Below are 25,508 nucleotides of genomic sequence, written 5' to 3' on the forward strand. Positions count from 1 at the left end.
ATTAACCTCAAGCATTCTTGGGGCACCTTCTGCTCCAGGCCAAGCATGAATGAATGAGACAGAAACCAGCAAACTCCACATGCTGCCTCCTTCTCCCTCCCTCCACACACCCACACACACAGACGCTGCCATGTACATACCCACTGATGCATACAGACATGCACAGAGGTGTATACTCACCTATATGCATGTATATACCAGCTCTCAATGTGTTCACTCATCCTCATGTACATGCACAGAACCATGCACACATACCGCCCACATCCACCCACATGCACACTGGCTCCACACAACACACAGCGAGAAGGCAAGCTGGACACTCAGGAAGGTAGTTTCTCAGGGCAGCGTCCAGTGTCTGTCCCTCTCGGCAGGACCCCCCCCCCCACACCACCCCTGCTAGAGGCTTTGGCTTCCCAAGTCTGGTGGGTTCAAGGCTGGGTAGGCAGGATGGCAAGGATACAGCCCTGCCTGGGACAGAGCCTTCCTGGAGGAGGGGTCATGCCAGGGACCCAGGAGAGCTGCGCTGGTGGGTGATTAAGACAGGAGCCGCATGATGTAAGAACAGAGCCTTTACTCATGCTTGGCAACAGCAAAGTAGGAGGCAGGGGGGGATGATGCCCCCCGTCCCATTTCCCCTGTGGAAGCCACCGGGTGGGGAGGTGGGTGTGTAGGGATGGGTGGGTCAGGAGTAGTCTCAATCCAGGGAGCCCCAAACAAAAGCTCCTGCTGTTTATGGGCACAGGCACAGTGGGGCGGGAGCAGGACCTAGAAAGGAGTCCTGAGCCGTAAGTCAGAGCAGAGAAAAGCATGTCTGTGGCCCCAGTCAGGAGGCCTCCGAATGAGGCTTGAGGGCTGGGAGCAGAGCTTGGCCTTCCTGGGCCTGAGTCCTCACTGCAATGCCTGGCCATGCACCCAGCCTGTGGCAGAGAGGGGGGCATCCCCCACAAATGCTGCCAGGCTAAGCCCTTGCAATGGTTGTGGTTGGACCAGGGCCTCAGCAGTAAGCAGTGGAGCCCAGATGCCAGACTAGCCAGGGGGTCTTCTAGGCACCTGCATCTCACTGGTGTGGCTGTGGCACCTGATGGAACCCACTGAGGCTATGGGGGGCTCCAGCTCCCCGCAGCTGGGATGGAGCTCAGGCAGCTGTGGGTCAGGGCCATTGGTGTCACTGAGAGGTCGGGGCGCCCTGCTTCTGCCTGGGACACCAGTCCGTGTCTGGGTAGAGAAGGCAGTGGACAGACTTAAACCTGGGGAGGCAAGAAGTGGGGTCAGGGCTGTGGAGGGGCATGCTGATGCCAGCACCCCCATGGGACTGAGGGCCTGCCCATACCACTGCCCACTCACCGTGTGGGGTCTTGCTGTAGGCTGAAGACTCTGGCCACGTTCACCACGTTATGTGGGTTCTCAGGACCCCCATAGCTCAAGGTCACCTGGGAGGGGATGGTATTGGCAGTGTGTGGTCTGCTCTGGTCTTGGGTCACGCCTCTCCATGGCCAGGAGCCCTGCTAAAGCCCCCTTGCCCATTCCTTTCTCCCCACTTCCTTGGGGAGGCCAGGCTCGGGAACAGCACTGAAGGGTGGCATGAGCTGAGCAGGGGACACCTCAGGCGGAGCCTGGGGGACAGGGGTGAGGGATCTGGAACCTCCAGACCAAAGCTGACCCTCATTCCCTCTCTGATCCATGTGATGAGACCTGCTCAAGTCCCCATCACCAGAGACCACGCCCCCTGCCCCGAGCACTGCGCTGTTCCCTCATCCCTCTGCCTGACAGCACACCCCGACTGTACCTGAGGATCCTGTCCAGCAGGCCAGGAGTCTGTCCAGGATCCACCCCCAGCCACATGCAAATCCCACCCACTTGCTCAGCTGGGCATCAGGCCGGGCAGTGGTGCCACTGGGGGAGCTGGGGTGGTGCAAGGCCCCTGTGGCAGAAGCACCCGGAGTGGCACCTGTACCTGCTGAAGCAGGGTGTCCGGTGGCAGCCTCTGCAGGTTCTCCAGGTGGGAGTGGAAGAGGGGGCTGTGCAGCAGGTGGGCGCCCAGGAGCCCCTCCACGATGTAGCCCACCGTGCAGTCATCTGGCAGCCGCACCTGCTCAGCCGTGCTCATGAAGCTGCCCAGGCTGGGGGGAAGCCGGTCAGCACCTTTCAGGTCTCAGCCTCCGCCTCCCAGCCTGGGCAGCTGGACCCCCCACTCACCTGGCCCATGGACTCATCTTGAGGGCAAGGCCTCTACTGAGACAGAACCCGGCCCCACCAGTAGCAAACCAGAACTTGACCGTGGTCACCTGCGGATGGGGTGCTGGTCAGAGCTGCTGGAGACAGGGCTTCTCACCCCTAACTCTTCACGAGACGCCCCAGTCTTCTTTCTTAAGCTGCCCCTTAACAGAAGCTTCCTGGGGCAGGAGGAGCTGGTGGCTTCTACAGGTCATTGATCCATGGTCTCCAGACCCTCCCCACCTGGCCCAGTCCCAGGCTCACTGTCGGTATCAGGTCGGGGGCCTGGCCTGCTCCTGAAACACCACGTGCAAACCACCTGGGTAGGTCAGCTTGGGCCTGGCCCTATGCCCTTCTCACCCAGCTTTCCATGCCCTCTGCTGTGCCTCCCAGGCTGGCGTCAGGGATGGGGTCTGCCCCAGCACTCACAGTTCTGCCACCCTGGACCCTCTCTGTGGCCTCGATGGGGTGATCCAGGCTGGGCCGTCCCAGGTAGACATCCTGGCTGGGTGAGAAGCTGGAAAGCAGGTGCAGGAGGCTCTTGGGGTTCACATAATTGTCATCATCTACGTGGCAGAACCACCTGTGGGTGGGGGGGAGTCCTGTGTGTGAGGGCCTGGCACAGGTGGACGGGAGGCCCCCACCCAGCTTGGTTCTGGGCTCTGCAGGTCGGGCAGTGCCACATACTTGCGACCTGACTCGATAAACTTGTCGTACTCCACGGACATCTTGCAGCAGAGAGCCTGGCGGGTACGAACCGAGGAGCAATTGGTGTTGATGACACGGCCGCCTGCAATTTGGAGACAGGAAGCAGGTGGAGGCTGGCACGGGGACTGGGGTAAGGCCTGTGCCCACCTGCCCCCCAGGGCCAGGGCACAATCTGGCTGTCTGACATGCCCGGACACCTTGCCTAGGTCCAACCACTGCCCTGGCCCTCATGCACTGACCCTGCTGGTGCCCCTGGGGCTAAAGCTGATGGCCATTCGCTGGGATATCTTGAGTGGAAAGAGGATGGACGTAGCTCACCCTGACTTGGGCTGGAAGGGCGGATTCCCTGGTCGGGCTTCTCCAGGGGACCTGGCAGTAGCCCCACATCCTGGGAGGCGGCCAGTGTGAGGGGCTGGTGGGGAGCAGAGCTTGGTTGGTAGGGTGGGCCTCCGCAGGCTGTGTGACCTGGGCAGCGCCGTGCGTGGCCTCCCCGGACCTTCTGAACTCACAGCAGTGCAAGGGCCGCCGCTCCGGGGCGAGGAGGGAAAGGGCTTGGGAGGAAGGTCCTGCGGGCGCCGGGGCTCGGGAGACACTCACCGCCCTGGAGCTGGAGCTCAGGGTCGTCCCCGTCGGTGAAGATGAACGTCTGGGGGAGAAAAAAATCTTTGAGACGTCGGGGGCGCTGTCCAGGCCGGGGACCGACACGCCCCACGCGGAGCCTCCGGGGCCTGGACCGGGTCTACACTCTGCGAGCCGGGGCGGGTAGGAGTGGAGCTCGCCGACGGGATCGGGGTCCGGCGCACCTGCCGGCTGGCCCGGGAGATCCAGGTGTGCAGCAGCAGCCGCAGGCGCGGCCCGTGGTTCTTCCGGGTGGTCTTGACGGCGATGAAGACTTCGTCGGGCCTCAGGCTGGGGGCGGCGGACGCGGGCGGGGGAGCGCGCGGGCCCGGGTCGGGAGTCCGGGCCGGGGCGGGCGGTCGGGGCAGCGGCAGCAGAAGCAGTGCGGCAAGGGCCGCGGCCAGCGCGAGGCAGGCCCGGCACAACGCCCCGCGCGCACGGCTCATGCGGCCGCCGGTAACCCCGGCGCCGGGAAGGGAGGGCCTGGCCGGAGCCGCGGGCGGACTGCGGCCCCTTTAAGACCCCGGCGGCTCCGCCCCGCCCCGCGCCCCGGAAGAAGAGGCCCCACTGTCCCGGAAGTGGACGGCACGCCGCGGCGGGGTGGGTGCAAGATGCCGCTGCCGGTTCAGGTGTTTAACTTACAGGTAACGAGCCGAGGCCGCACCAGGCCTCCGTGCCCCCGCGCCCCTCGCCGCCGGGGCCGGGCCGAGGTAGAGCCGGGGAGCGGGGCCTGCGCCAGGAGTCGCGGGGCGCGCTTCGTGCGTCTCCGCCTTGGCTGCGCGCTCCGGTCGGGGGCCCCGGGGCTGCGCCCGCCCCGCCTCCCTCCCAGCAGCTCACGGGAGCGGTTCCCGGCCGCCCAACGCTAACGCTTTTTCTCCCTTCAGCAGCCAGCCAGCTCTGTGTCAGGGTCGGGGGGTGCAGAAAGTCAGGACAGAATGAGGGATAGCTCGGCCCCCAGCTCGGCCTCCTCGTCAGTGACAGATCTGTACTGCGCCCCTCACAGCAGTAGGTCAGACCTCGTCCTGCCCGGCACGGCCGGGGACTTCAGCCTGAGTGCCAGCCTGTCGGCCTGTACGCTGCTCTACGAGGTACCTTCCAGGACAGGGACCCCCGAGCGAGGGAGGGGGGAGCAGGGCCCTGGCCGCCCCCGCTGTGGCCGGGCCCCTGCTGCTCTGCCGGCCGAGGACAGGGACGCAGTGCTAAGCGCAGGAGGGGAGGGCGCCCCGGTGGGCCCGGGGCCTGCGGAGGGAGCCGAGCTCTTGGTGCTTTTCCCGAAGGAGAGCGGGAGGCCCACGGATCCGGCGTGGTCTCGGCACGGCGGCTTTTCCAGCCTGCTTTGTTTTAAACCGAGATCCTGGCTCCTCTGTGTCTCACAGCTGGGGGCCGTGGGGCTCCCTGAGATGACTCTTTCCCCCTTCTCCCAACCCGTGGCGTGACTCTCGGCCCGGTATTGCTGCTCCCCTGCTCAGGACAGATTCCGGGGTCAGCCCTCTTGTCTCGGGGTTGAGGTGGCATCCGGTTCTTTGTGGCTTGGAGGAAACTGCATCAGGACGGTGACCGGGAACATGTAGGGGCCCTCAGGAGCCCCTGTGTCGTTGGTTGTTCCGTGTCTGCTTTCTGGCTTTCAGAGATAAGCAGCTAGAATCAGGCAAGGGGTTTCTGCTTCTGAGCTTTGGAGTTTTGTGAGGAGATCCCTCCCTGATGTGGTGGTGCAGGAGCCTGGGTGGGAGTGAGTGTGGCTGGGAGGGCACACCTGGGGAACAACAGCAGTGGGAGTGTGGTCTGATCAGCCCGAAAGACCTCTGGCAGAGCTGAGCTCAGAGAACAGTGCAGGTCTCTTGCCCTCCTGGGGCAGTCCCCAGAACGAGGTGCCAGGTGCCCGGCCCATGTTGCAGGGGGCCGTGGAGCCCATGCAGATCGACGTGGACCCCCAGGAAGACCCGCAGAATGCACCTGATGTCAACTACGTGGTGGAGAACCCCACCCTGGTATGGAGCCCAGTGTGGGACCTTGGGTGTCTTAGTTCCGCCTGTGGGGATCCAGGGCAGACTCCCCTCCGCAGCCTGCACAGCAGATAGACCGATCCTTATCAGTGATCTGTGTCGTGTCTTTTTCTGACCCCGAAACCATCAGTTTCTAATTGTCCATTCACATCAGGCTTGTGGCTCAGCTTCAGATGCTGCTCACAGAGGAGCCAGGGTCAGTCTCCCCCCGACCCCCACCCCGCTCAGCCCAGCGACCAGCAGTCTCTAGTGGGTGTCCATCCCTGAAACTGGGTGCTTCCCCAGGCCCACCCAGCCATCTCTGCAGCACCTGAGACAGCAGTCAGTCTTGCACCCCTGTGCCCATGTGCCCGGTTCCTGTTGTGGGCCCAGGGTGGCATTCTGGCTGGGAGACAATTGGGCACCAGCTCCTGACCCTCAGGCCTGGGGCCGGTGTCCCACCTCACACACCCTGCCTGGCCTGTCTGCGCCCACCCGCAGGATCTGGAGCAGTATGCAGCCAGCTACAGCGGCCTGATGCGAATCGAGCGGCTGCAGTTCATTGCTGATCACTGCCCCACACTTCGGGTGGAGGCCCTGAAGATGGCCCTCTCCTTCGTGCAGAGAACCTTCAATGTCGACATGTATGAGGAGATCCACCGCAAGCTCTCAGAGGCCACCAGGTGAGGCCAGGGACTTGGTGAGAGAAAGCAGAGACCTCCAAGGGAGCAGGTATCTGGGGCTGGGCCCCCTTCCTGTGCCGCTGCGATGGAAGTCGGGCGGGTGGAGAGTGGGTGGAGAGTGGAAGTGCCCTCTGTGGTGTGGCTTCTCCTGTTCGTGTGCACAGAGGGATTTGATTCTGAGGGGAGCTGTTGGAGACTGTGGCTCAGGGCATCCCCCCTTCTGGCTTCTCTACCTGGCTGTGGGCTCCTGGCATTAGCAGTTATTGCTGCGGCCCTGGTGCAGACTGGTCCCTGGAGATGGGGTTTGGGGCCAGTGGGAGAGGCCCACCTGCGTGTTGGTTAGGGCTGTGAGGGCAGCCTTAGGCTGGTGGCTTCCTTTTCTCCTCCGTGGCGCCTGTGACCATCGCCATCCTGATGGCCAGGTCCTCTCTCAGGGAGCTGCAGAACGCACCTGATGCCATCCCTGAGAGTGGTGTGGAGCCCCCAACCCTGGACACAGCCTGGGTGGAGGCCACGCGGAAGAAAGCCCTGCTGAAGCTGGAGAAGCTAGACACGGACCTGAAGAACTACAAGGGCAATTCCATCAAGGAGAGCATCCGGCGTGGCCACGACGATCTGGGCGACCACTACCTGGACTGTGGGGACCTCAGCAACGCCCTCAAGTGCTACTCCCGGGCCCGGGACTACTGCACCAGCGCCAAGCATGTCATCAACATGTGCCTCAATGTCATCAAGGTCGGCCTGCCTCAACGGGTGGGCGGGGGCAGTATGGCTGGGCCATCAGGCCACCCAGGCTTACTTGGCCCTGCCCTCGCCCACCAGGTCAGCGTCTACTTGCAGAATTGGTCTCACGTGCTGAGCTATGTCAGCAAGGCCGAGTCCACCCCGGAGATTGCTGAGGTACAGGCTGCCACCTCAGAGACCTTGCCCCAGGATTCCTGACCACTCCTGGCCCCTTCTGTCCTCCCCCTGCCACCTTGTTCTCCCCCAATGAATCTGCCTTCTCCCCTCAGTCTGGGGACTGGGCATCAAGCTCCAGGAAATGGGCCTCACACATGTGGCTTCCCCCTACAGCAGCGAGGAGAACGTGACAGCCAGACCCAGGCCATCCTCACTAAGCTCAAGTGTGCCGCAGGTAAGGGCCTGGGTTGTGCTCAGCTGGCCCCATGCTCCCGTGTTATTGAGTCCTCCCAACCCAGGGCAGTAACTGGTCCCTACCTCAGCCGGGGAAACCTTCCCTGGCAGGACGCAGGATTTGTAGGGCACGTGTGTGGGTGTAGGTGGTGCCTAGTCTGCCCCAGGTAAGCCAGGGGTGACATGTCAGGGTCTGGCTGCTGTCACTGTGGGCCTGGGGTGGGTCTGCAGCCCAAGCCGCTCTGAGCCCGGTGTCCTTTGCAGCCATGCTGGCAACCTAAGGCTTCCCTGCACGCCTAGCTTCAGGGAGCCTGCTGGGCACAGGTGAAGCTGTTTCCATCTAGGACTAGAGTATCTATCCCCAGTGCTGAGGAACAGCTCCTGGGCAGGAGAGGCCAGCAAGCCGCTGATGGTCACCTTCCTCCTGGTCTCAAGGCATTAGCGGCTTCCCTGAGGCTCTGGGTCTCATACCCTTCTTTCCCACCACTCCCCCTCCACTAGGCTTGGCGGAGCTGGCAGCAAGGAAGTACAAGCAGGCTGCCAAGTGCTTTCTGCTGGCTTCCTTTGATCACTGTGACTTCCCTGAGGTAAGGGACCCTCTTGGGGACTTGGGAGACCGAGTATGGGTTCATGGGTTGGACTGCTTTTGTAGGAGAGTGGGTTCTCTCACAGTGGAGTCTTAGGCATTCTCTGAATGGATGATGGGGCAGGGGTGGCCTGGCCCTTCTCTGCCTGTGATGCCGGGTCTCTGCTTCTCAGCTGCTGTCCCCCAGCAATGTGGCCATCTATGGTGGCCTGTGTGCCTTGGCTACCTTTGACCGGCAAGAGCTGCAGCGCAATGTCATCTCCAGCAGGTGGGTGCCCTGGTCCTGCAGTCCCCATCCTTCTCCACAGGCTACTTCTTTGGCCTTGTACATCCTGGCCCCCTGGCCCCACCATCTTCCCAGCTGTTTGTCTGGGGACTGGTGTCCCACTGGCAACTTGGAGGGCAGGGGCAGGCAGAGGACTGAGACCTGAGGGTCTGCCTTGGCAGCTCCTTCAAGTTGTTCTTGGAGCTGGAGCCGCAGGTTCGAGACATCATTTTCAAATTCTATGAGTCCAAGTACGCCTCGTGCCTCAAGATGCTGGACGAGATGAAGGTGGGGTCTGGCCTGGGGTGGGGGTGAGATTCGGTCCTGCCTGGCCTCCTGTCCCGGTTCTGACCAGCCCCTTCCCCAGGACAACCTGCTCCTGGACATGTATCTGGCCCCCCACGTCAGGACCTTGTACACCCAGATTCGCAACCGTGCCCTCATTCAGGTAAGCGTGGGGGTCAGGCTGGCACACAACGGGCAGGTGGGTGGGCATGTAGGGCACGGTGGAGCTGACTTCCCTGTGCCCTGCAGTATTTCAGTCCCTACGTGTCGGCCGACATGCACAGGATGGCGGCAGCCTTCAACACCACGGTGGCCGCCCTGGAGGACGAGCTGACACAGCTAATCCTGGAGGGACTGATCAGTGCCCGCGTGGACTCCCACAGCAAGGTGGCCGTGGGCTACGGGGCTGTGGGGGTGGCTGTGGGGGAGCCTGAGCCCCACTGAGCCTGTGTCTGTGCAGATCCTGTACGCCCGGGACGTGGATCAGCGCAGCACCACTTTTGAGAAGTCTCTGCTGATGGGCAAGGAGTTCCAGCGCCGTGCCAAGGCCATGATGCTACGGGCAGCCGTGCTCCGCAACCAGATCCATGTCAAGGTGGGCAGGCGTCAAAATGGGTGGGCAGGTGTGGCGTGTGGCCTGTGGGGCCTGTTGGCTTAGCTGCTCCTCATTTCCTTGGCAGTCCCCACCCAGAGAAGGGAGCCAGGGGGAGCTGACTCCAGCCAACAGCCAGTCCCGGATGAGCACCAACATGTGAGGGGTGGTGCTTGGCCTCCAGGACATCTGCACCCTGCCCCCACCCCATGGACTTGTTCACTTCCAGGCAGCTCAGTGCTGCATTTGGCCCAGCTGGGGGCCTGGCTACTGGGTGCTCCCCAGCCTGCATGCCCTTGCTGGGGCTGGGGAGGCAGGCAGCTGCTAGTTGTGGCTCTTCCTGGAAAGAGAGGCCTGGAGGGCTCAACCCCATGGGTTTCTGTCCCTAGGGAGCAGACTGCGGCACCCAGGCCCACTGGCACCACTTCCCAGACCCCTCTTGTTCCCACCTTGGTTAGGTGCAGACAAGTGGGCAGTATCCATTAAAAAGCAGACTGAGCGTTGCCGTTGGCTGTTCCTTCCTGCTGTGTAGGCTCTGGTCACCCCTGGGTGGCCTTGGGTTCCTGAAGGCTGGCTCCCTGGGGCTCAGCTTGGAGGCAGGAGTCCCTTAGGCTCAACAGCCCCCAGCATTGGCCCCTGTTGCCCCACAGGCTGTGCTTCCAAGGCTGACAGCATCAGGAAGCTCCCGGAGCTCTGGTCATAGAGCCAGCCTATGGGGGAGGCAGGGTTGGGCCCTAAGTCAGTCACTCCCCACAATCCTCTGCACAGATGCATGTGCACTGCCTTCATTTAGATAGATCTTGTTGTTCAGAAGCCCCCACTGGCCCCAACAGCACCTGCCCTGGCTCGTGCCTCCCTGGGTCTGGGGGGCGGCGATCATAGGCTATGGCTCTGGCATTTTTGAAATGATTTATTGTTCACTTTTGCACACGCGTTCTGAGGACAGGGCAGGTCCAGCCTGGGGCCTGCTTCCCACTGCAGCATTCCAGGCCCCCAGAGCGGGCCAAGGGGGACAGAGCGCTTCTTTCCACGTTAAGTAAGGGGAGATTCCCTGAGTAAAAGACGTTTCCTTAAGTAGGATGTGTCCAGGCTCCAGGAGCGGTCCTGGGGGTGGGGGTTCTGGGCCTTCAGGCCAGAGCACTACTCATGACTTCTGAGAAGCCACCTGGTGTGCCAGGCGTGGCCGTCTGAGGCTCCTGCAGCTCAGGCTGGGTCCCTTTCCAGATCAAAGACTTCTCCAATTTGGTTTTAAAAAGCAATCCGTGACCTGGCAGAGTGAGAGAGGAGTCGGGGGTCAGGAGGCAGAGGGGTCTGTCTGCTCACTGGGGGGCGGCGGGTGGCAGGCAGCCTCACCTGGGCAGTCCGCGGTCTCTTTGGAGGCTCTCCTCTTGCAGCAGCCACGGCACAGGCTGAACACACATCTGTTGCCCTGGGCACAGGAAAGCTGGGGAGCCTGTAGCCAGCATGGCTCCCGGGGACAGATAGCCAGCAGGGGAGCAGCCCGCCGAGGAAGCCTCCAGCAAACCCCATGGCCTGGATGCAGCCCTGGGACCCCCCTCACCCCAACCCACCCAGACTCATTCCCACTCCAGGCCTGGACAGGGGGCTGGCTGGAAGCAAGGGGCCCTCCTGAGGCACCCATGCCACCTTGGGCCACACTACAAACCCAGTTGGGTGGGCACCAGACCTGCCACCCCAAGCAGCACAGGGACCACCTTGCCTACCCCCCAGAGGCGAAGCCTTGGCGGCCTGCAGCTGGAACCCACTCAACTCACCTTTGGGTTGCCACACTGGTCACACTTTGCATATTTTGCTGGGAAAAGAAAAGGGTGCTGGTGAGTGAGAGCTGGGTGGCCTGGCTATAGGGGTGACGGCGTCCATGCCAGCTGCGGCCAGCCCGGTCAGGAGGCTCTGGGAGGGCAGAGGATGCAGGTTGGCCATGTCTGCTTTTCCCTCAGCAAGGGACGGGTGAGGGGCTGTGGGGGGACCATCCTACAGGAAATGGATAGGAAGTGGGTCGGTTTCTGTCCCACTCCCAGGCGGGGAAAATGGGAGGGGTGTTTCCATCCACAGGGTCCAAGGGGGTTCCATACCCTTCAGTGTCAGGTCTGCCACGCAAAAGGGCCAAGGATCAAGAACTCAGCCCAAAGCCCCATTTCCTGCCTCTCCCAGCTGCCTCATGCAGTGGCCCAAGGGGGCAGTGTGGCAGTTGAAGATTGTTGGCACCAAACTGATGTGGCAGCTGCTTGTGAACTGGCCAGCCCCCTGGGAAGGTTGCAGGACTATCAGTGGTCTCCCTTGCAGCTTGTAAAGCTGTCAGAGAAATCCAGGAGGCTGCCACGTGCTGAGGGCCCAGAGGGGTTGGCCCAGGATGTGAGGGGCACCAGGATTCTCAGGGAAGATGGCAACGGGTTGAGGCCTTGTTGCTGGTGGCCATGAGGAGAGGGGTGAGCACCTTCATCCCGTTTGACCCAGCCTGTCCTGCTGCCACCTGTAGCCCAGCAACAAGAGCCATGCACACACTCCTGCATACCCCTGCCACCCTCTCAGTGGCTGCTCAGTGTAAGGCTGGGCAGGGACAGCTGCAGCAACCCCAGGCCCTGACCTGCAGACGAGCCCCTCAGTGGCCACCTGGGTGGCACCTGGCTGAGAGGCTTGTCCCACAGCCTCATCTGATTCACTGAGCTACGTCCCACATGTGTGGCCTGCACAGGTTCAAGCACTCAGACCCCATGTCTGGCTGACCACTCCAAGCCCCCAGGGCATCTGCTTCCAGCTCTGGGCCTTGAGCCTCACTGACCACAAGTCTGGGTTCCTGTCACTGGCATCGGAGGAGACAGGATAAAGAGGCTGCTGTCTCGGGCCCATCAACACTTACGCTTCAGAGAGGGGTCGAAGGTCTTGTGGGGGTTCCTCAGCTGCTTCTTCTGCTTGTTCTTGGACAGGACTTCCGTGCCACATTCCTCCTCCTCCTCCAGGGCCCGCTTGCTTCGTGCACCTGCCTTCTCCTTACTCCTCTCCCTGGGCCTGTGGGGACGGCAGTGGGCAGAGCCCAAGGACACGGTGAGGGGCCCAGCAGCCACAGCCACATGGGTTGGACCCCAAGTGAGGACCCAGGGTGAGGAGAGGCCAGGTGGCTGTGGTGAGTGCGGTTGCTGAGCAGCGTGAGCAAGCATGCAGCCCTCTCAGGAGTGGCTGCTAGGGAGGCTGGGCCCCCTGGGATGGAGTTTGCAGCTCAAGCAGGCCAAGGTCTGAGCCACCAGGTCCAGGCAGGTCTGTGGCCACAAGCAGGTCTGTGGCCACAGATGGGCCTCACCTCTGAGAACCCAGTGGAAGCTGGGGTCAACCTCTTGACCCACGGACAAATCTACCAGGATCAGAGGAGCTCAGAGAGGTATCTTAAAAGATTTAAGGCAGAGCGTGGTGGGCCAAGACGGGTGGATCACGAGGTCAAGAGATTAAGACCATCCTGGCCAACATGGTGAAACCCCCCGTCATCTCTACTAAAAATACAAAAATTAGCTGGGCATGGTGACAGATGCCTGTAGTCCCAGCTGCTTTCGAGGCTGAGGCAGGAGAATCACTAGAACCTGGTAGATGGAGGTTGCAGTGAGCCAAGATCGTGCCACTGCACTCCAGCCTGGGTGACAGAGTGAGACTGTCTCAAAAAAAAAAAAAAAAGATATTTAAAATCCAAGTGTCCACTGAGGGAGGCTGAGCCACCAGCACCCTCCACCAAGGATGCCAAGGGGCACACGGAAGGTGCATGCTGCTGGGATCCACAGCCCCCCTCCTCCTTTCCCTCTGGGGTGGGAGCTGACCCTGATGGCTGAGGACATGCGGGGCAGGTGCACCACTGCGGGCAGAGGGTGGGTGGAGCACTCACCCCGGCCGGACATAGGGCTGGCAGATCCAGTGGAAGGGCAAGTTGCCGGTGGGTTTTGCTCCCTCCTGCCTGGATATCTCCTCCTGCAAAAGCCCAAGGCCCTGGTCACAGCCCCAATGCCTCACCCATGACAAGGCCGGGCTCCCACCAGTCCCAGCACGTGCCTGACACCGCATCTTCAGCTCCTGGCTCACGGCGGCAATGCCCTCCAGGGTCTTCACCTTGGCCAGCTCCTCTCGCAGCTGCTGATGCACCTGCAGCCTGAGACAGAGGCCCTGTCACGAGGGGTGGGCTCCCTGCTCCACCACCAGGCCCCAGGCTGAGTGCTGGGCACACTCCTGCCCAGCTCCACTCCTGTCACCCCAGCCCCTCAAGACCTGACTTAGCAGCAAGTTATTTTGACAAAACTTGCAGAAATGCCTCAGACGGGCTCTGATGGTCTCTGCCTGGGCAACCCACCAAAGTGGCTTCTGCCATAGGGATGACTCACGTGTGATGCCACAGCTTGAAGAGGTGGGCCCGGACGTAGGACAGTGGGCAGGGGTGCTCCCGCACAATGTCCAGGTATTCCTCGGCCAGCTCCCACACAGCAGGGCTCCGGCCCTCAAACAGGGCAGGGTTGTGCAGGTTGCCTTCTGTGGGAGGAGAATGGAGAGGGAAGCCTTGTGGGCTGCTCCAGGTGGATGGCAGAGGAAAGCCTAGAGAGCCCAGGACACTCTTCTGGGCCACCTCACACCAGGGACAAGGCCAGCTCAGGCCCATGAGAGCAGAATGGGACCAAAGAACACTATCTGTGAAGAGCATTGTAGGGAGGGCAATAAGCGGTGGGAGGCGCTGACCTGGGCAGTGGCATCAGGGCATGTGCACAGGCCCCAGGTGTGTCCTGGGCTCTGCCGACCTGCACTCACCTGCACTCATGACACCCTGTACACCCGTGTCCTGGATGCAGCGCTCCACATCCTGTAGGCTCTGGATGTTCCCATTGGCAAACACAGGGATGGCCACAGCTTTCCTGTTGGCAGAGAAACACCTGTCCCTCAACCCACCCAGGACAGCGCCCAGGCCCCAGACACCCCCGACTCTATCCTGGCAGGTAGCTTCTGCTCCAACAGCGATGCTGTCCCCAGCCTCAGCCCCAGCCCCCTTGGTGGTCACAGGTGTCAGGTGTGCGGAGCACCCTGAGGTGTGGAGCTGGGACCCCCACCAAAGCCCCAAGGACTGAGGGCTGCATCACCCACCGCTCTCGTCCATGTCCACTCACCGCACAGCCTTAATGTGCTCCCAGGACGCTGCACCCGACAGGGGCCCCTTCTGCTCCTTGGTGCGCCCATGAACGGTCAGCAACTAGGATAGACCAGCGGTCGTTTGACCCCTCCAAGACCCTCCGCCCCTCTGAGCCCCCTCCACCCTTTGCCCTTCTGAGTCCTGTGTCCAATTCCATGGACTTTCCCTCAGCATCTCAGTTCCTGAAGCAGGGCTGAGGAATGGCCGTCCAGGGCCTGCCCCAAGGTCTCTGCACTCCAAGGGAGCCCCAGGCTGCATGTGCTGCCCAGACCCACACAACAGCCAGGCTGGGAAGTGGCAGCGTCCCCACTGCCCCAAGCCAAAGGTGTGGGAGAGACTGGTTCCAGGCTGATTGCAGGCTGGTGGGGCACTGGGTCCACAGCCCCTGGGCAAGCCTCATCCCTGGGTGATGGAGGTTGCTGTCCGCCTCCAGGTGAGTGTCTTAAGGGGCATCCCTGGGGACAGCAGCCCATCCAGGCCTGTGCCAGGACAGGCTCAGTGTGCAGGGAACACAGGCAGGGGAGCAACTCTGCTGACAGCCAGGTGGTTCCTTCCTGACCCTCTTGGAGACTAGAAGCTGAGCATCCCAAAAGGAGACCCTGCCAGCCTCTAGGATGCTAGGAACATGGTGAAGACCCTGATATTACTCTCCGCAGGGACAAAACCCTGGAGCCAGGAAAGCAGTTTCTGATGTAGAGGCCTGGGCTGGAGGTGGTGGCACTCAGAGCCAGTGGGGACAGGCCAGTCAGGAGAGCCACTGCCCCTATGAGGCCAACGGTGCACAGTATCTGAGTGGACACAGGAAGAGCCTCAGCTGTGTCCTCTGCATAAAGGCCTAGCTGAGGCCCATACACCCATGCGAGCCCAGGGCTCACCTGGCAGCCGGCCTTCTCCAGCATCTGGGCGTACCTCACGGTCTTGTCAATCTCTGGGAAGACACGGATTTTGCACGTGACGGGAACAGAGAGTTTCTCGTGAGCCAACAAAACTGGGGAGAAGAGAGGCAGCTTCTGAGGGGACCATGGTGTTCCCAGAGCCCAAGGCCTGACAGACAGCAAAGCCAGCAGCTTTGCCGGGGGGCTGAGAGGCAGCCCGGGCCATCTGAGCATCACCCTCAGGTTGTTGGGCAGGCTCCCTCCGCCATTCCCCCAGCCCTCTAAGGTTCAAACAAGTAGGGCCAAGGCCAGCTCTGTCTCGCTGGACCTGAGCAAGGACTCTGCCCTGGCACCTACTGCCTGGTGTTAAGAGGCAAGTGGCACAGGACGGGCAACTTCACGGCCACCTCCTTCCAGCAGAGCCTGCTGTGGGCAGGAACCCCCAGGGTGCTGCCAGGAGCCCCTGCCAACACCTGTCCTCTCCTGAGCCCCACCAAGTGGACAGTGCCGATGTGTCCCTCTCAAGGGCCTCGGGGTTCCTCGCCACCCACGCAGCCAACTCACTCATTCTTTGGAGCAGATCCCACTCGTCCTGCAGGAAGGCGCCATAGTGACCTGCAAAGAACAAGCACGGCCTGGCTGACACCTGTGTTCAGGCAGGTGGGGCCGAGGCCTTGCACCCCTCCTCTGTCCACGCAGGCCAGGAGCTGCCCCACAAGTCCCCAGAACCAGCGGTGTCTCTAGTTGTGGCAGTGGAACAGTCTAGTGGTTTGTTGGCATCAGACTCGGGCTCTATTTGCCCAGCTGCATAAGCTCAGAAGGTGCTAAATGGAACCCCTGCCCCACAGTCTGGGACCAAGCAACACCTCCTCAGAGGCCCAGTGAGGTAGACAGGCTGGACCCCACACACAGCAGTGCAAGGGGTGAGGGGACCCCCTGGCAGCAATCATGTTTATGCAGGAGTTCCCTGAGGGAAGTGAGAGCCAGCAGGGCTCAGACCACAGCCCTGGGGGCCTGAGGACAGCACCCTCCAGAGGCAAAACACAGAGGACGACTAGCTCCAGCCTATGACAGAGGCAGGGCCTGCCATCCTCCAAGCTCATCACACCTGGGGCTGCCCTGAGCTGGCTCTGGCTCCTGCCCCCAGAGCCCCCATGCTCCATGTGGAGCTCACCTCTCTTGGCTATCATCTGTGGGCAGCCCAGGTTCAGATCGATGGCGTCACAGTAGTCCTGAGCCAAGAGAGCCGCCTGAACAAACACCTCCGGGTCATTGGCACAGAACTGCAGAAGATGAAGGAGTCAGCCATGAGCCCAGCCAGGCGCCAGTCACTTGCTGCCCAGCCCTATGAGAGGTCCACTGTGACCCCATGAGAGTGTGGGCCCAGGTTCACTGCAGGAGGGTGTCCTGTCCTGCCGAGGCTTACAATATGACAGAGCCGGAGGAGTCATGAAACCACCCAGATTTACAGATTTTCTTCTGAACTGTGGCAGAAGCCACAATCACTGACTTCTGGAGAGCAGAGGCATCTCTACTGTTCTGAAGAGAGAGTGTGTGAGAGGCGGCAATCCAGGGTGTGCCAGGAGCGCTGCCTGAGCGAGCTCCTAGGAATGGGGTTGGACTCTGGGAAGTGCACCTGCAGCCCTGGCTGGGCCACAGGAATCACTGATGTGGCTGCGTGGACTCTCCGCACCTGGCACCACCTTCTCCCTCTCCTCCTGGAATTGGGAAGCTATCTCTGGAAAGGCTGAGAGTGATGTCCCACCATAGAGGGAAGGGTTCTTCCCCAGGCATTCCAGGGGCTGAGACCCAACACTATCACAGCCACAACCCCTCCTGCTCACCTGCACGATGAGGGGCCGGTCCTCGGGGCACACCTCGCAGTACAGGTTCTCCTTCCGGTAATTGGCGTCGCGGACGAAGACTTGGGCGTGCAGCATGGGCGTGTAGCAGAGCTGTGCCCCGTGGCGCCGGCTCAGCAGCCTCCAGGCCAGCTCACTCTGGTCCACCATAGGGGCCACCACGTGGCGGGCCCCCCGAAGGGTGTGACTCCAGAACTCGAAGCCCTGCAGCTTTGGCATCGTCTCCAGGCTGGAGGAAAGGAGCAGACCCAGGGCTCAGCCAAGCCCAACGACAGGCGTAAGACTCAGAGGCAGCGGTCACTCTTCTAAGGCTGCTCTACTACCACCGCTGGGTGACACGCTGGGGGCACTAAACGTGGGGGTCGGTGCTGGCTGGAGAAAGACCACTCCAGGGCCGCCACGTCCCAGTGGACCTCGAGGGAGCCGCTGGGCCCCTAGGCCCTGACCCTCCCTGGGGAGTGGGGCTAGATGTCGGCCTGGTAGGAATGCCGAGAAGGGGGAAGAAACCGCTACGCCAGCGTCCCAGCGGGCCTGGCCCTGAGCAGACCGCCCTACGGTGAAGTTAGGACCCTGGCAGGGAGACGCCGCGGCAGGGCCCTGCACGGACCCCCGGGCCCCTTGCCGGGAGAATCGGCCCCGCGCCGGGCCAGGGGAAGGGCAGAGCTTCCCTCTCCGCGCCCGGCCAGGCAGCCCGGCGGCCCGGCTGGCCCGAAACGCCACAGGGCGCCCCTCGAGAGCCTCAGCCCGAGCCACGCGGCGGGCAGCGTCCGAGATATGAACTGACAGGAGCCCCCGCGTCCTCACCGCTCGAGTGCCCCGCCGTGTCCGTCGCGCGCCTTTGGCTCTGAGGGCGCCGGCCGCCTGTGTCCCGGGCCCGCCCCGCTCCGGCTACGCCGACGCCCGGGGCCCCTGCCGCGCTCGGGCCTCCGGGAACGGCAGCACCGCGCCGGGGCCGCAGCCGGGCCGCAGCCGGGCCCAGGGCTCCGCGCCGCCACCGGAAGGTGCCGCGTCCTGCGCGGTCCGGGCGGCCCACGGTACAACGGGAAACGTGTCCCCCGGAAACCGCACCCGGCTCCGAGGGCCCGGCGACAGAGAGCTCGCGGCCGGGGTCTGAGGTCAGAGGCCGAGGTCAGCACCGTGCCCGGCAGGCCTCGGCCAGAGGGGTCCGGACTCGCCGGGACTCACCGACTGTTCGCTAGAAACGGGGCGCCGGCCGTGTGGAAATCCGGCTTCGCTGAGGTGCACATAAGGCCCGGACCGCTGGTAGAACGTGGGCGCTGAGGCCCAGCGCCGCCTGGCGCCTGAGTTCGAATTCCGGGCTTCATCCTGTTCTCTCCTAAAGCGGCCCCGAGCCCTGCCGCGAACCCACGCACCTGCCGCCGCGGACAGCCGCTCCGTTGCGAAAAATCAACCCTCGGGGGCCTTGCCCGCCCTGGGTTTCTGCAGCCGCCAGACTTCCATCGACTTTCCTTCGCCCCCTCGTCCCTCCTTGGGTTATTTCGAGCTCTGGGGACCCACTCGGAACCCCAGAGTGGATGTGAAGGTTATTTTAAACCGAAGGCATTTGAGACCTAACAGATGCAAAAATAAGCCTTGTCAGAGCTTTCCATATCTGAGAGCGAAGTCAGAAGTTCAACCAGGAGACTCAGTACCTATGATATGTGAAAGGGAAGTATCTGAGGCCCCCAAAATCACTAAAAACTCAGGCTGGAAACTGCTTAGGGAAAACCTGCCTCCCATCCGATTCATAGTCACCTCTCTCCTCACTGAGACAGATGTATATCTGATTGCCTCCTTTGAAAAGGCTATCAGAAGGCTGGGCTTGGTGGCCCACATTGAGGCCAAGAGTTTGAGACCAGCCTGGCCATCATGGTGAAACGCCGTCTCTACTAAAAACACAAAATTAGCCGGGCGTGAGCCTCAGGCTCGCGCCACCATGCCCGGCTAACTTTTGTTTTTTTTTTTTTGAGACGGAGTTTCACTCTTGTTACCCAGGCTGGAGTGCAATGGCACGATCTCGGCTCACTGCAATCTCTGCCTTCTGGGTTCAAGCAATTCTCCTGCCTCAGCCTCCCGAGTAGCTGGGACTACAGGCCAGGCGTGTGCCACCATGCCCAGCTAATTTTTGTATTTTTAGTAGAGACGGGGTTTCACCATGTTGGCCAGGCTGTTCTCAATCTCTTGACTTTGTGATCCACCTGCCTCGGCCTCCCAAAGTGCTGGGATTATAGGTGTGAGCCACCACGCCCGCCCTGGTTCAGGGTTGTTGTTTTTTTTTTTTTTTGAGACGGAGTTTCGCTCTTGTTACCCAGGCTGGAGTGCAATGGCACGATCTCAGCTCACTGAAACCTCTGCCTCCTGGGTTCAAGCAATTCTCCTGCCTCAGCCTCCCGAGTAGCTGGGACTACAGGCGTGCCACCATCCCCAGCTAATTTTTGTATTTTTAGTAGATACGGGGTTTCACCTTGTTGACCAGGATGGTCTCAATCTCTTGACCTCGTGATCCACCTACCTGGTCTCCCAGAGTGCTGGGATTATAGGTGTGAGCCACTGTGCCCAGCCTGGTTCAGGGTTTTTAAGCACCATATCGAACCAGTAATTGTAAAGGGCCAAAGACTTATACGATCTGCAGAGAAACCAAGAGTGTTTGAACCAGTAATTGGTCACTAAGCTGCAGTGACCCAGGGGTGAGCCTTAAGAAGCCAGACTTAAATGTTACAGATTTTTTTTTTTTTTAATTTAGCAAATACCTCTGTAGCCACAGCCTGCACGGGAAACTTACCCTACAGAATTCATCTGACCAAGTCACTAAGCACCACCACCACCATCACCCAGGGGGCTGCAGAAAGGATTAGAATTCAGAGTTTCTCTACAATATATTATCTAAAATAATATCAATTAGAAAATTATGAGACATACAAAGAAACAAGAATATGGCTGGGCACGGTGGCTCATACCTGAAATCACAGCTCCTTGGGAGGCTGAGGTGGGCGATCAGTTGAGGTCAGGAGTTTGAGACCAGCCTGTCCAACATGATGAAAAACCCATCTCTAGTAAAAATACAAAAATTAGCCGGGCATGATCCCAAGTAGTAATCCCAGCTACTTGGGAGACTGAGGCAGGAGAATCACTTGAACCCAGGAGTGAGTGAGCCAAGATCATACCACTGAACTCCAGCCTGGAGGACAGAGCAAGACACTCTAAAAAAAAAAAAGAAAAAAAGAAAAGAATACGTAGGGCATGCCCATAAAACAAAGTGATTCTTAAAAACTGTCCCCGGCCAGGCAAAGTGGCTCACACCTGTAATCCCAGCACTTTGGGAGGCCAAGGCAGGTAGATCACTTGAGGCCAGGAGTTCAAGACTAGCCTGGCCAACATGGTGAAGCCCCATCTCTACCAACATATGAGAAATTAGCTGGTGTGGTGGCACATGCCTGTACACCCAGCTACTTGGGAGGCTGAGGCAGGAGAATCAGTTGAACCTGGGAGGCAGAGATTACGGTGAGGCAAGATTGCACCACTGTACTCCAGCCTGGGTGACAGAGCAAGACTTTGTCTCAAAAAAAAAAAAAATAAAACTGTCCATAAGAGGGCAAGATGTTGGACATAGCCCACTTCAAAGCATCTTATAAATATGCCTAAAGAACTAACATATGGGTGGCTCACGCCTGTAATCCCAGCACTCTGGGAGGCCGAAGCAGGAGGATCACCTGAGGTCAGGAGTTTGAGACCAGCCTGGCCAACATGGTGAAACCCCGTCTCTACTAAAAATACAAACATTAGCTGGACATGGTGGTGGGCGCCTGTAATCCCAGCTACTCAGGAGGCTGAAGCAAGAGAATTGCTTGAAACTGGGAGATGGATGGCCGGGCGCGGTGGCTCAAGCCTGTAATCCCAGCACTTTGGGAGGCCGAGGCGGGTGGATCATGAGGTCAAGAGATCGAGACCATCCTGGTCAACATGGTGAAACCCTGTCTCTACTAAAAATACAAACATTAGCTGGACATGGTGGTGGGCGCCTGTAATCCCAGCTACTCAGGAGGCTGAGGCAGGAGAATTGCCTGAACCCAGGAGGTGGAGGTTACGGTGAGCCAAGATCGCGCCATTGCACTCCAGACTGGGTAACAAGAGTGAAACTCCGTCTCAAAAAAGAAACTGGGAGATGGAGGTTGCAGTGAGCAGCGATTGTGCCATTGCACTCCAGCCTGGGCAACAGAGTGAGACTCATCTCAATAGAAATAATGATAATCAAAAAATAAATGAAAGAACACTAATAAAGGTAATTATTTAAAAAACAGTATATATTTTTCTTTTGGCCAACTTAAATTTTAAATTATTATTATTATTAATTATTATTATTATTTTGAGACGCAGTCTCTGTCTGTCCCCCAGGCTGGAGTGCAATGGTGCGCTCTCTGCTCTCCGAAACCTCCACCTCCCGGGTTCAAGCAATTCTCCTGCCTTAGCCTCCCAAGTAGCTGGGAATAACAAGTATGCGCCACCACACCCAGCTAATTTTTGTATTTTTAAGTAGAAATCAGGTTTCACCATGTTGGGCAAGCTAGTCTCGAACCCCTGACCTTGTGATCCACCCACCTCAGCCTCCCAAAGTGCTGGGATTACAGGCATGAGCCACCTCCCCTGGCTTATTATTATTATTATTATTTCTTTCTCTTTTTTTGAGACGGAGTTTCGCTCTTGTTACCCAGGCTGGAGTACAATGGCGCGATCTCGGCTCACCGCAACCTCCGCCTCCTGGGTTCAGGCAATTCTCCTGCCTCAGCCTCCTGAGTAGCTGGGATTACAGGCACGCGCCACCATGCCCAGCTAAGTTTTTGTAAATTTAGTAGAGACGGGGTTTCACCATGTTGACCAGGATGGTCTCGATCTCTTGACCTCGTGATCCACCCGCCTGGGCCTCCCAAAGTGCTGGGATTACAGGCGTGAACCACCATATTATTTTTTTTAAAGATGAAGTCTTACTATATTGCCCAGGCTGGTCTCAAACACCTGGGCTCAAGTGATCCTCCTGCTTTCCTGCTTCAGCCTCTCAAGTAGCTGGGACCACAGGCAGATGTCACTGTGCTTGGCCCAGCCTCTTATCCAATTAACAGATGGCTGCATAACACAATAATTATAAAACCATACTATAATATATAACATAAAAAATATACCTTATGATGTGTAACTTCTAACTATAAAAAGGTTGTAACATATAAAGACATATAATTATATGAAAAATACAGTGAAAAGGAAGGAAAAGGGAATGAAATTACATTGAAACAAAGTTTCTGTGTTTTACTGGAATTAAACAAGTATTCATCTGAAAAAGATTGTGATAAATTAGAATGCTTGTTAAAATCCCCAGAGCAATCATAAGAACATAAATACGTTATATATGTATAAAAAGAAATTAAAATGGTACACTAGAAAATATTCATTTAACACAACAAAGGCAATGAGAGAGGAACAGAGGAATTAAAAAACACAAAACACATAACTTTTGTAAAAATACAGAAATTAGCTGGGCATAGGGCTGAGCATGGTGGCTCACGCCTGTAATCCTAGCACGTTGGAAGGCTGAGGTGAGTGGATCATTTGAGGTCAGGAGTTCGAGACCAACATGGTGAAACCCTGTCTCTACTAAAAATACAAAAATTTGTCATTGCATGGTGGTGCGAGCTTGTAATCCCAGCCTACTCGGGAGGCGGAGGCAGGAGAACTGCTTAAACTCAGGAGGCAGAGGTTACAGTGAGCTGAGATCGCACCACTGCACTCCAGCCTGGGTGACAGAGTGAGACTCTTTCAAAGAAAAAAAATTAGCTGGGTGCAAGGTGGCAGGCCTCTGTAATCCCAGCTGATGGGGTGGCTAAGGCAGGGGGACTCTCTTAAACCTGGGAGGTAGGGGTTGTAGTGAGCTGAGATTGCGCCACTACACTCCAGCCTGTGTGACAGAGCAAGACTCTGTCTCAAACAAAACTAAACAAACAAAAAACCAGTGGCATATGTAAATGTAACTGTATCACTGATAACAAATGATAATGAATTGAACACTCCAAGTAAAAGGCCAAGATTTTCAGAGTGGGTTAAGAAATAAACAAATAAGGCCGGGCGTGGTGGCTCTAGCCTGTAATCCCAGCACTTTGGGAGGCCGAGGCGGGTGGATCATGAGGTCAAGAGATCAAGACCATCCTGGTCAACATGGTGAAACCCCGTCTCTACTAAAAAATACAAAAAATGAGCTGGGCATGGTGGCACGTGCCTGTAATCCTACCTACTTGGGAGGCTGAGGCAGGAGAATTGCCTGAACCCAGGAGGCGGAGGTTGCAGTGAGCCAGGATCGCGCCATTGCACTCTAGCCTGGGTAACAAGAGCGAAACTCCGTCTCAAAAAAAAGAAATAAACAAATATGCTCTATAGATCCAACTATATGCTCTGTGCAATCTATACACTTTAATTTTTATTTTATTTATTTATTTATTTAGTCTGAGTTTCATTATTGCCCAGGCTGTAGTGCAATGGTGCAGTCTTGGCTCACTACAACCTCCACCTCCCGGATTCAAGCAAGTCTCCTGCCTCAGCCTCCTGAATAGCTGAGATCACAGGTACCCGCCACCATACCTAGCTAATTTTTGTATTCTTGGTAGAGACGAGGTTTCACTGTGTTGATCAGGTTGACCTCGTGATCCTCCCACCTCAGCCTCCCAAAGTGCTGGGATTACAGGTGTGAGCCACCTCGCCCAGCCACAATCTACACACTTTAGATTCAGAGACATAAACAGGTTGAAAGTGAAAATATGAGTGAAGATATACCATACAAACAGTACCCAAAAGAGAACTGGAATGGCTATACTATCGGACAAAACAGACATGAAGATACATATATCACCAGAGACACAGACTTTTTTTTGAGGCAGGGTCTCACTCTGTCATCCAGGCTGGAGCGCAGTGACTGAAGATTTCAATACCTTACCTCAATAATGAATAAGGCAACTAGACAAGAGATTGGCAAAGATGTAGGAAATTTGAAAAACACTATCAATCAATCTGACTTGACAGACATTTATGGGAAACTTCACCCATGTGGCTACCCCATAAACTAGGCCATTAAAGAAGACAATAGGCCAGGCAAGGTGGCTCATGCCTGTAATCCCAGCACTTTGGGAGGCCAAATCCAGCAGATCACCTGAGGTCAGGAGTTCAAGACCAGCCTGGCCAACAGGGTGAAACCCCATCTCTACTAAAAAAAATACAAAAATGAGCTGGGCATAGTGACACATGCTTATAATCCCAACTACTCAGGAGGCCGAGGCAGGAGAATCATTTGAACCCAGGAGGCGGAGGTTACAGTGAACCAAGAGCTCACTATTGCATTCCAGCCTGGGCAATAGTGAAACTCTGTCTCAAAAAAAAGTAAGTCTCAACTATATGTTGTTAAGAGTCATATTTTAAATATAAAGAAACAATTAGTTGAAAGTAAAAAGAATAATACAAATCCAAGAAAACAGTAAAAATGTAAAAGCAGGTGTAACTATATTATTCATGGAGAAAGTAGACTTCACAATAAAGCAAGGGCCTTGGAAGCTTAGTCAGGTCCGAGGGTCAGCCCAGCCAGGCTCCGGCCCCTGACTCATCACCTCCATCACCTGGAGCAGGTGAGAAGGCGAAATCCAAAGCCAGGTGTCCCATCATGGGGAAGGAAGGCACCCCAAGCCAGTGGCCTGGTGACCTGTTTTCCATCTTTGTAATTCTATTATTCCAAGAGCATTATGTAAATGGATTCATACACACCTCTTGAGATTGGCCTTTTTGTTTCACTCAGCATAGATCTGAGAACTATCCATGTTGTTTCATGTATCCATAATTTGTGCAAATAGGGACATTTCTACATTTTCTTTCTTTCTCTCTCTTTTTTTTTTGAGACAGTCTTGCTCTGTCGCCCACCTGTAGTGCAGTGGTGCAATCTTGGCTCATTGTAGCCTCCACATACCAGGTTCAATTCTCCTGTCTCAATTTCCTGAGTAGCTACGATTATAGGCATGTACCACACCCAGCTAATTTTTGCATTTTTGGTAGAGAGAGGGTTTGGCCATGTTGGCCAGACTGGTCTCAAACTCCTGACCTCATGATTCGCCCGCCTCAGCCTCCCAAAGTGCTGGAATTACAGGTGTGAGCCACCGTGCCCCGCGAGACTTGCTTTTTTATACAATCTGCTCATCTTCTTCCTTTTAATTGGAATGTTTAGTCCATTTACATTTAAAACAGTTAGTGACATGGTTGAATTTATGTCTGTTCTCTCTCTTCTTGTTTCTACTTGTCTCTTCTGTTTTGTGTTATTTTGCTGCTCCTTTCCTGCCACCTTCTGGGATAATAAAATAGTATTATTTTAGTGTTCTATTTTGTGTCCTCTATTGGCTTCTTAGTGATACTTCATTTTATTGCTTTCTAGTTGTTCTAGGGCTACTAACATACACCCTAAGTTTTCCGAATCTCTTTAGAATTAAGAGTGTACAATTCATACCTGGTACTTCCCT

At 57.7% G+C, this 25,508-nt stretch overlaps 3 protein-coding genes across 32 annotated transcripts; 1 reads left to right on the plus strand and 2 right to left on the minus strand.

Moving 5' to 3' along the window:
* Positions 1 to 554: 554 nt before the first annotated feature.
* RFNG (RFNG O-fucosylpeptide 3-beta-N-acetylglucosaminyltransferase) lies at positions 555 to 4,029 on the minus strand. Its single transcript, XM_002748845.6, has 8 exons — positions 3,726 to 4,029; positions 3,520 to 3,568; positions 2,902 to 3,004; positions 2,644 to 2,797; positions 2,197 to 2,285; positions 1,955 to 2,120; positions 1,345 to 1,430; positions 555 to 1,247 (listed from the first exon to the last, which is right to left on the minus strand). The coding sequence occupies exons 1-8, from the start codon at positions 3,984 to 3,986 to the stop codon at positions 1,166 to 1,168; spliced, it is 990 nt and encodes a 329-aa protein (XP_002748891.1). The 5' UTR covers positions 3,987 to 4,029; the 3' UTR covers positions 555 to 1,165.
* On the plus strand, positions 3,653 to 9,570 carry GPS1 (G protein pathway suppressor 1). 23 transcript variants are annotated; one of them, XM_078374986.1, is made up of 14 exons: positions 3,653 to 3,750; positions 4,544 to 4,628; positions 5,436 to 5,528; positions 6,024 to 6,205; positions 6,628 to 6,940; positions 7,028 to 7,105; positions 7,280 to 7,340; positions 7,841 to 7,926; positions 8,099 to 8,193; positions 8,373 to 8,478; positions 8,558 to 8,638; positions 8,725 to 8,862; positions 8,936 to 9,070; positions 9,156 to 9,570. In XM_078374986.1, the coding sequence occupies exons 3-14, from the start codon at positions 5,451 to 5,453 to the stop codon at positions 9,228 to 9,230; spliced, it is 1,428 nt and encodes a 475-aa protein (XP_078231112.1). In that variant the 5' UTR covers positions 3,653 to 3,750; positions 4,544 to 4,628; positions 5,436 to 5,450; the 3' UTR covers positions 9,231 to 9,570. The 23 variants fall into 23 exon arrangements, with proteins under 23 accessions (XP_078231112.1, XP_054112601.1, XP_035158086.1 ...); XM_054256626.2 differs by having other exon boundaries at positions 6,640 to 6,940; XM_035302184.3 differs by lacking the exon at positions 3,653 to 3,750 and adding an exon at positions 4,121 to 4,184 and having other exon boundaries at positions 4,425 to 4,628.
* Positions 9,571 to 9,959: 389 nt separating this feature from the next.
* Positions 9,960 to 18,465, minus strand: DUS1L (dihydrouridine synthase 1 like). 8 transcript variants are annotated; one of them, XM_078375012.1, is made up of 14 exons: positions 18,160 to 18,465; positions 16,957 to 17,203; positions 16,287 to 16,395; positions 15,677 to 15,727; positions 15,113 to 15,165; positions 14,215 to 14,297; positions 13,862 to 13,965; positions 13,444 to 13,588; positions 13,118 to 13,214; positions 12,954 to 13,036; positions 11,946 to 12,094; positions 10,843 to 10,880; positions 10,421 to 10,520; positions 9,960 to 10,334 (listed from the first exon to the last, which is right to left on the minus strand). In XM_078375012.1, exons 1-14 carry the CDS (start codon positions 18,297 to 18,299, stop codon positions 10,195 to 10,197), a joined length of 1,539 nt encoding a protein of 512 aa, XP_078231138.1. In that variant the 5' UTR covers positions 18,300 to 18,465; the 3' UTR covers positions 9,960 to 10,194. The 8 variants fall into 8 exon arrangements, with proteins under 8 accessions (XP_078231138.1, XP_035158094.1, XP_035158091.1 ...); XM_035302203.3 differs by having other exon boundaries at positions 10,421 to 10,488; positions 15,113 to 15,225; XM_035302200.3 differs by having other exon boundaries at positions 10,421 to 10,496; positions 15,113 to 15,225.
* Between the last annotated feature and the right edge of the window lie 7,043 nt (positions 18,466 to 25,508).

The sequence above is a fragment of the Callithrix jacchus genome, chromosome 5 (assembly GCF_049354715.1).
Source record: "Callithrix jacchus isolate 240 chromosome 5, calJac240_pri, whole genome shotgun sequence".
In the NCBI taxonomy this organism is placed as follows: Eukaryota; Metazoa; Chordata; class Mammalia; order Primates; family Cebidae; genus Callithrix; species Callithrix jacchus.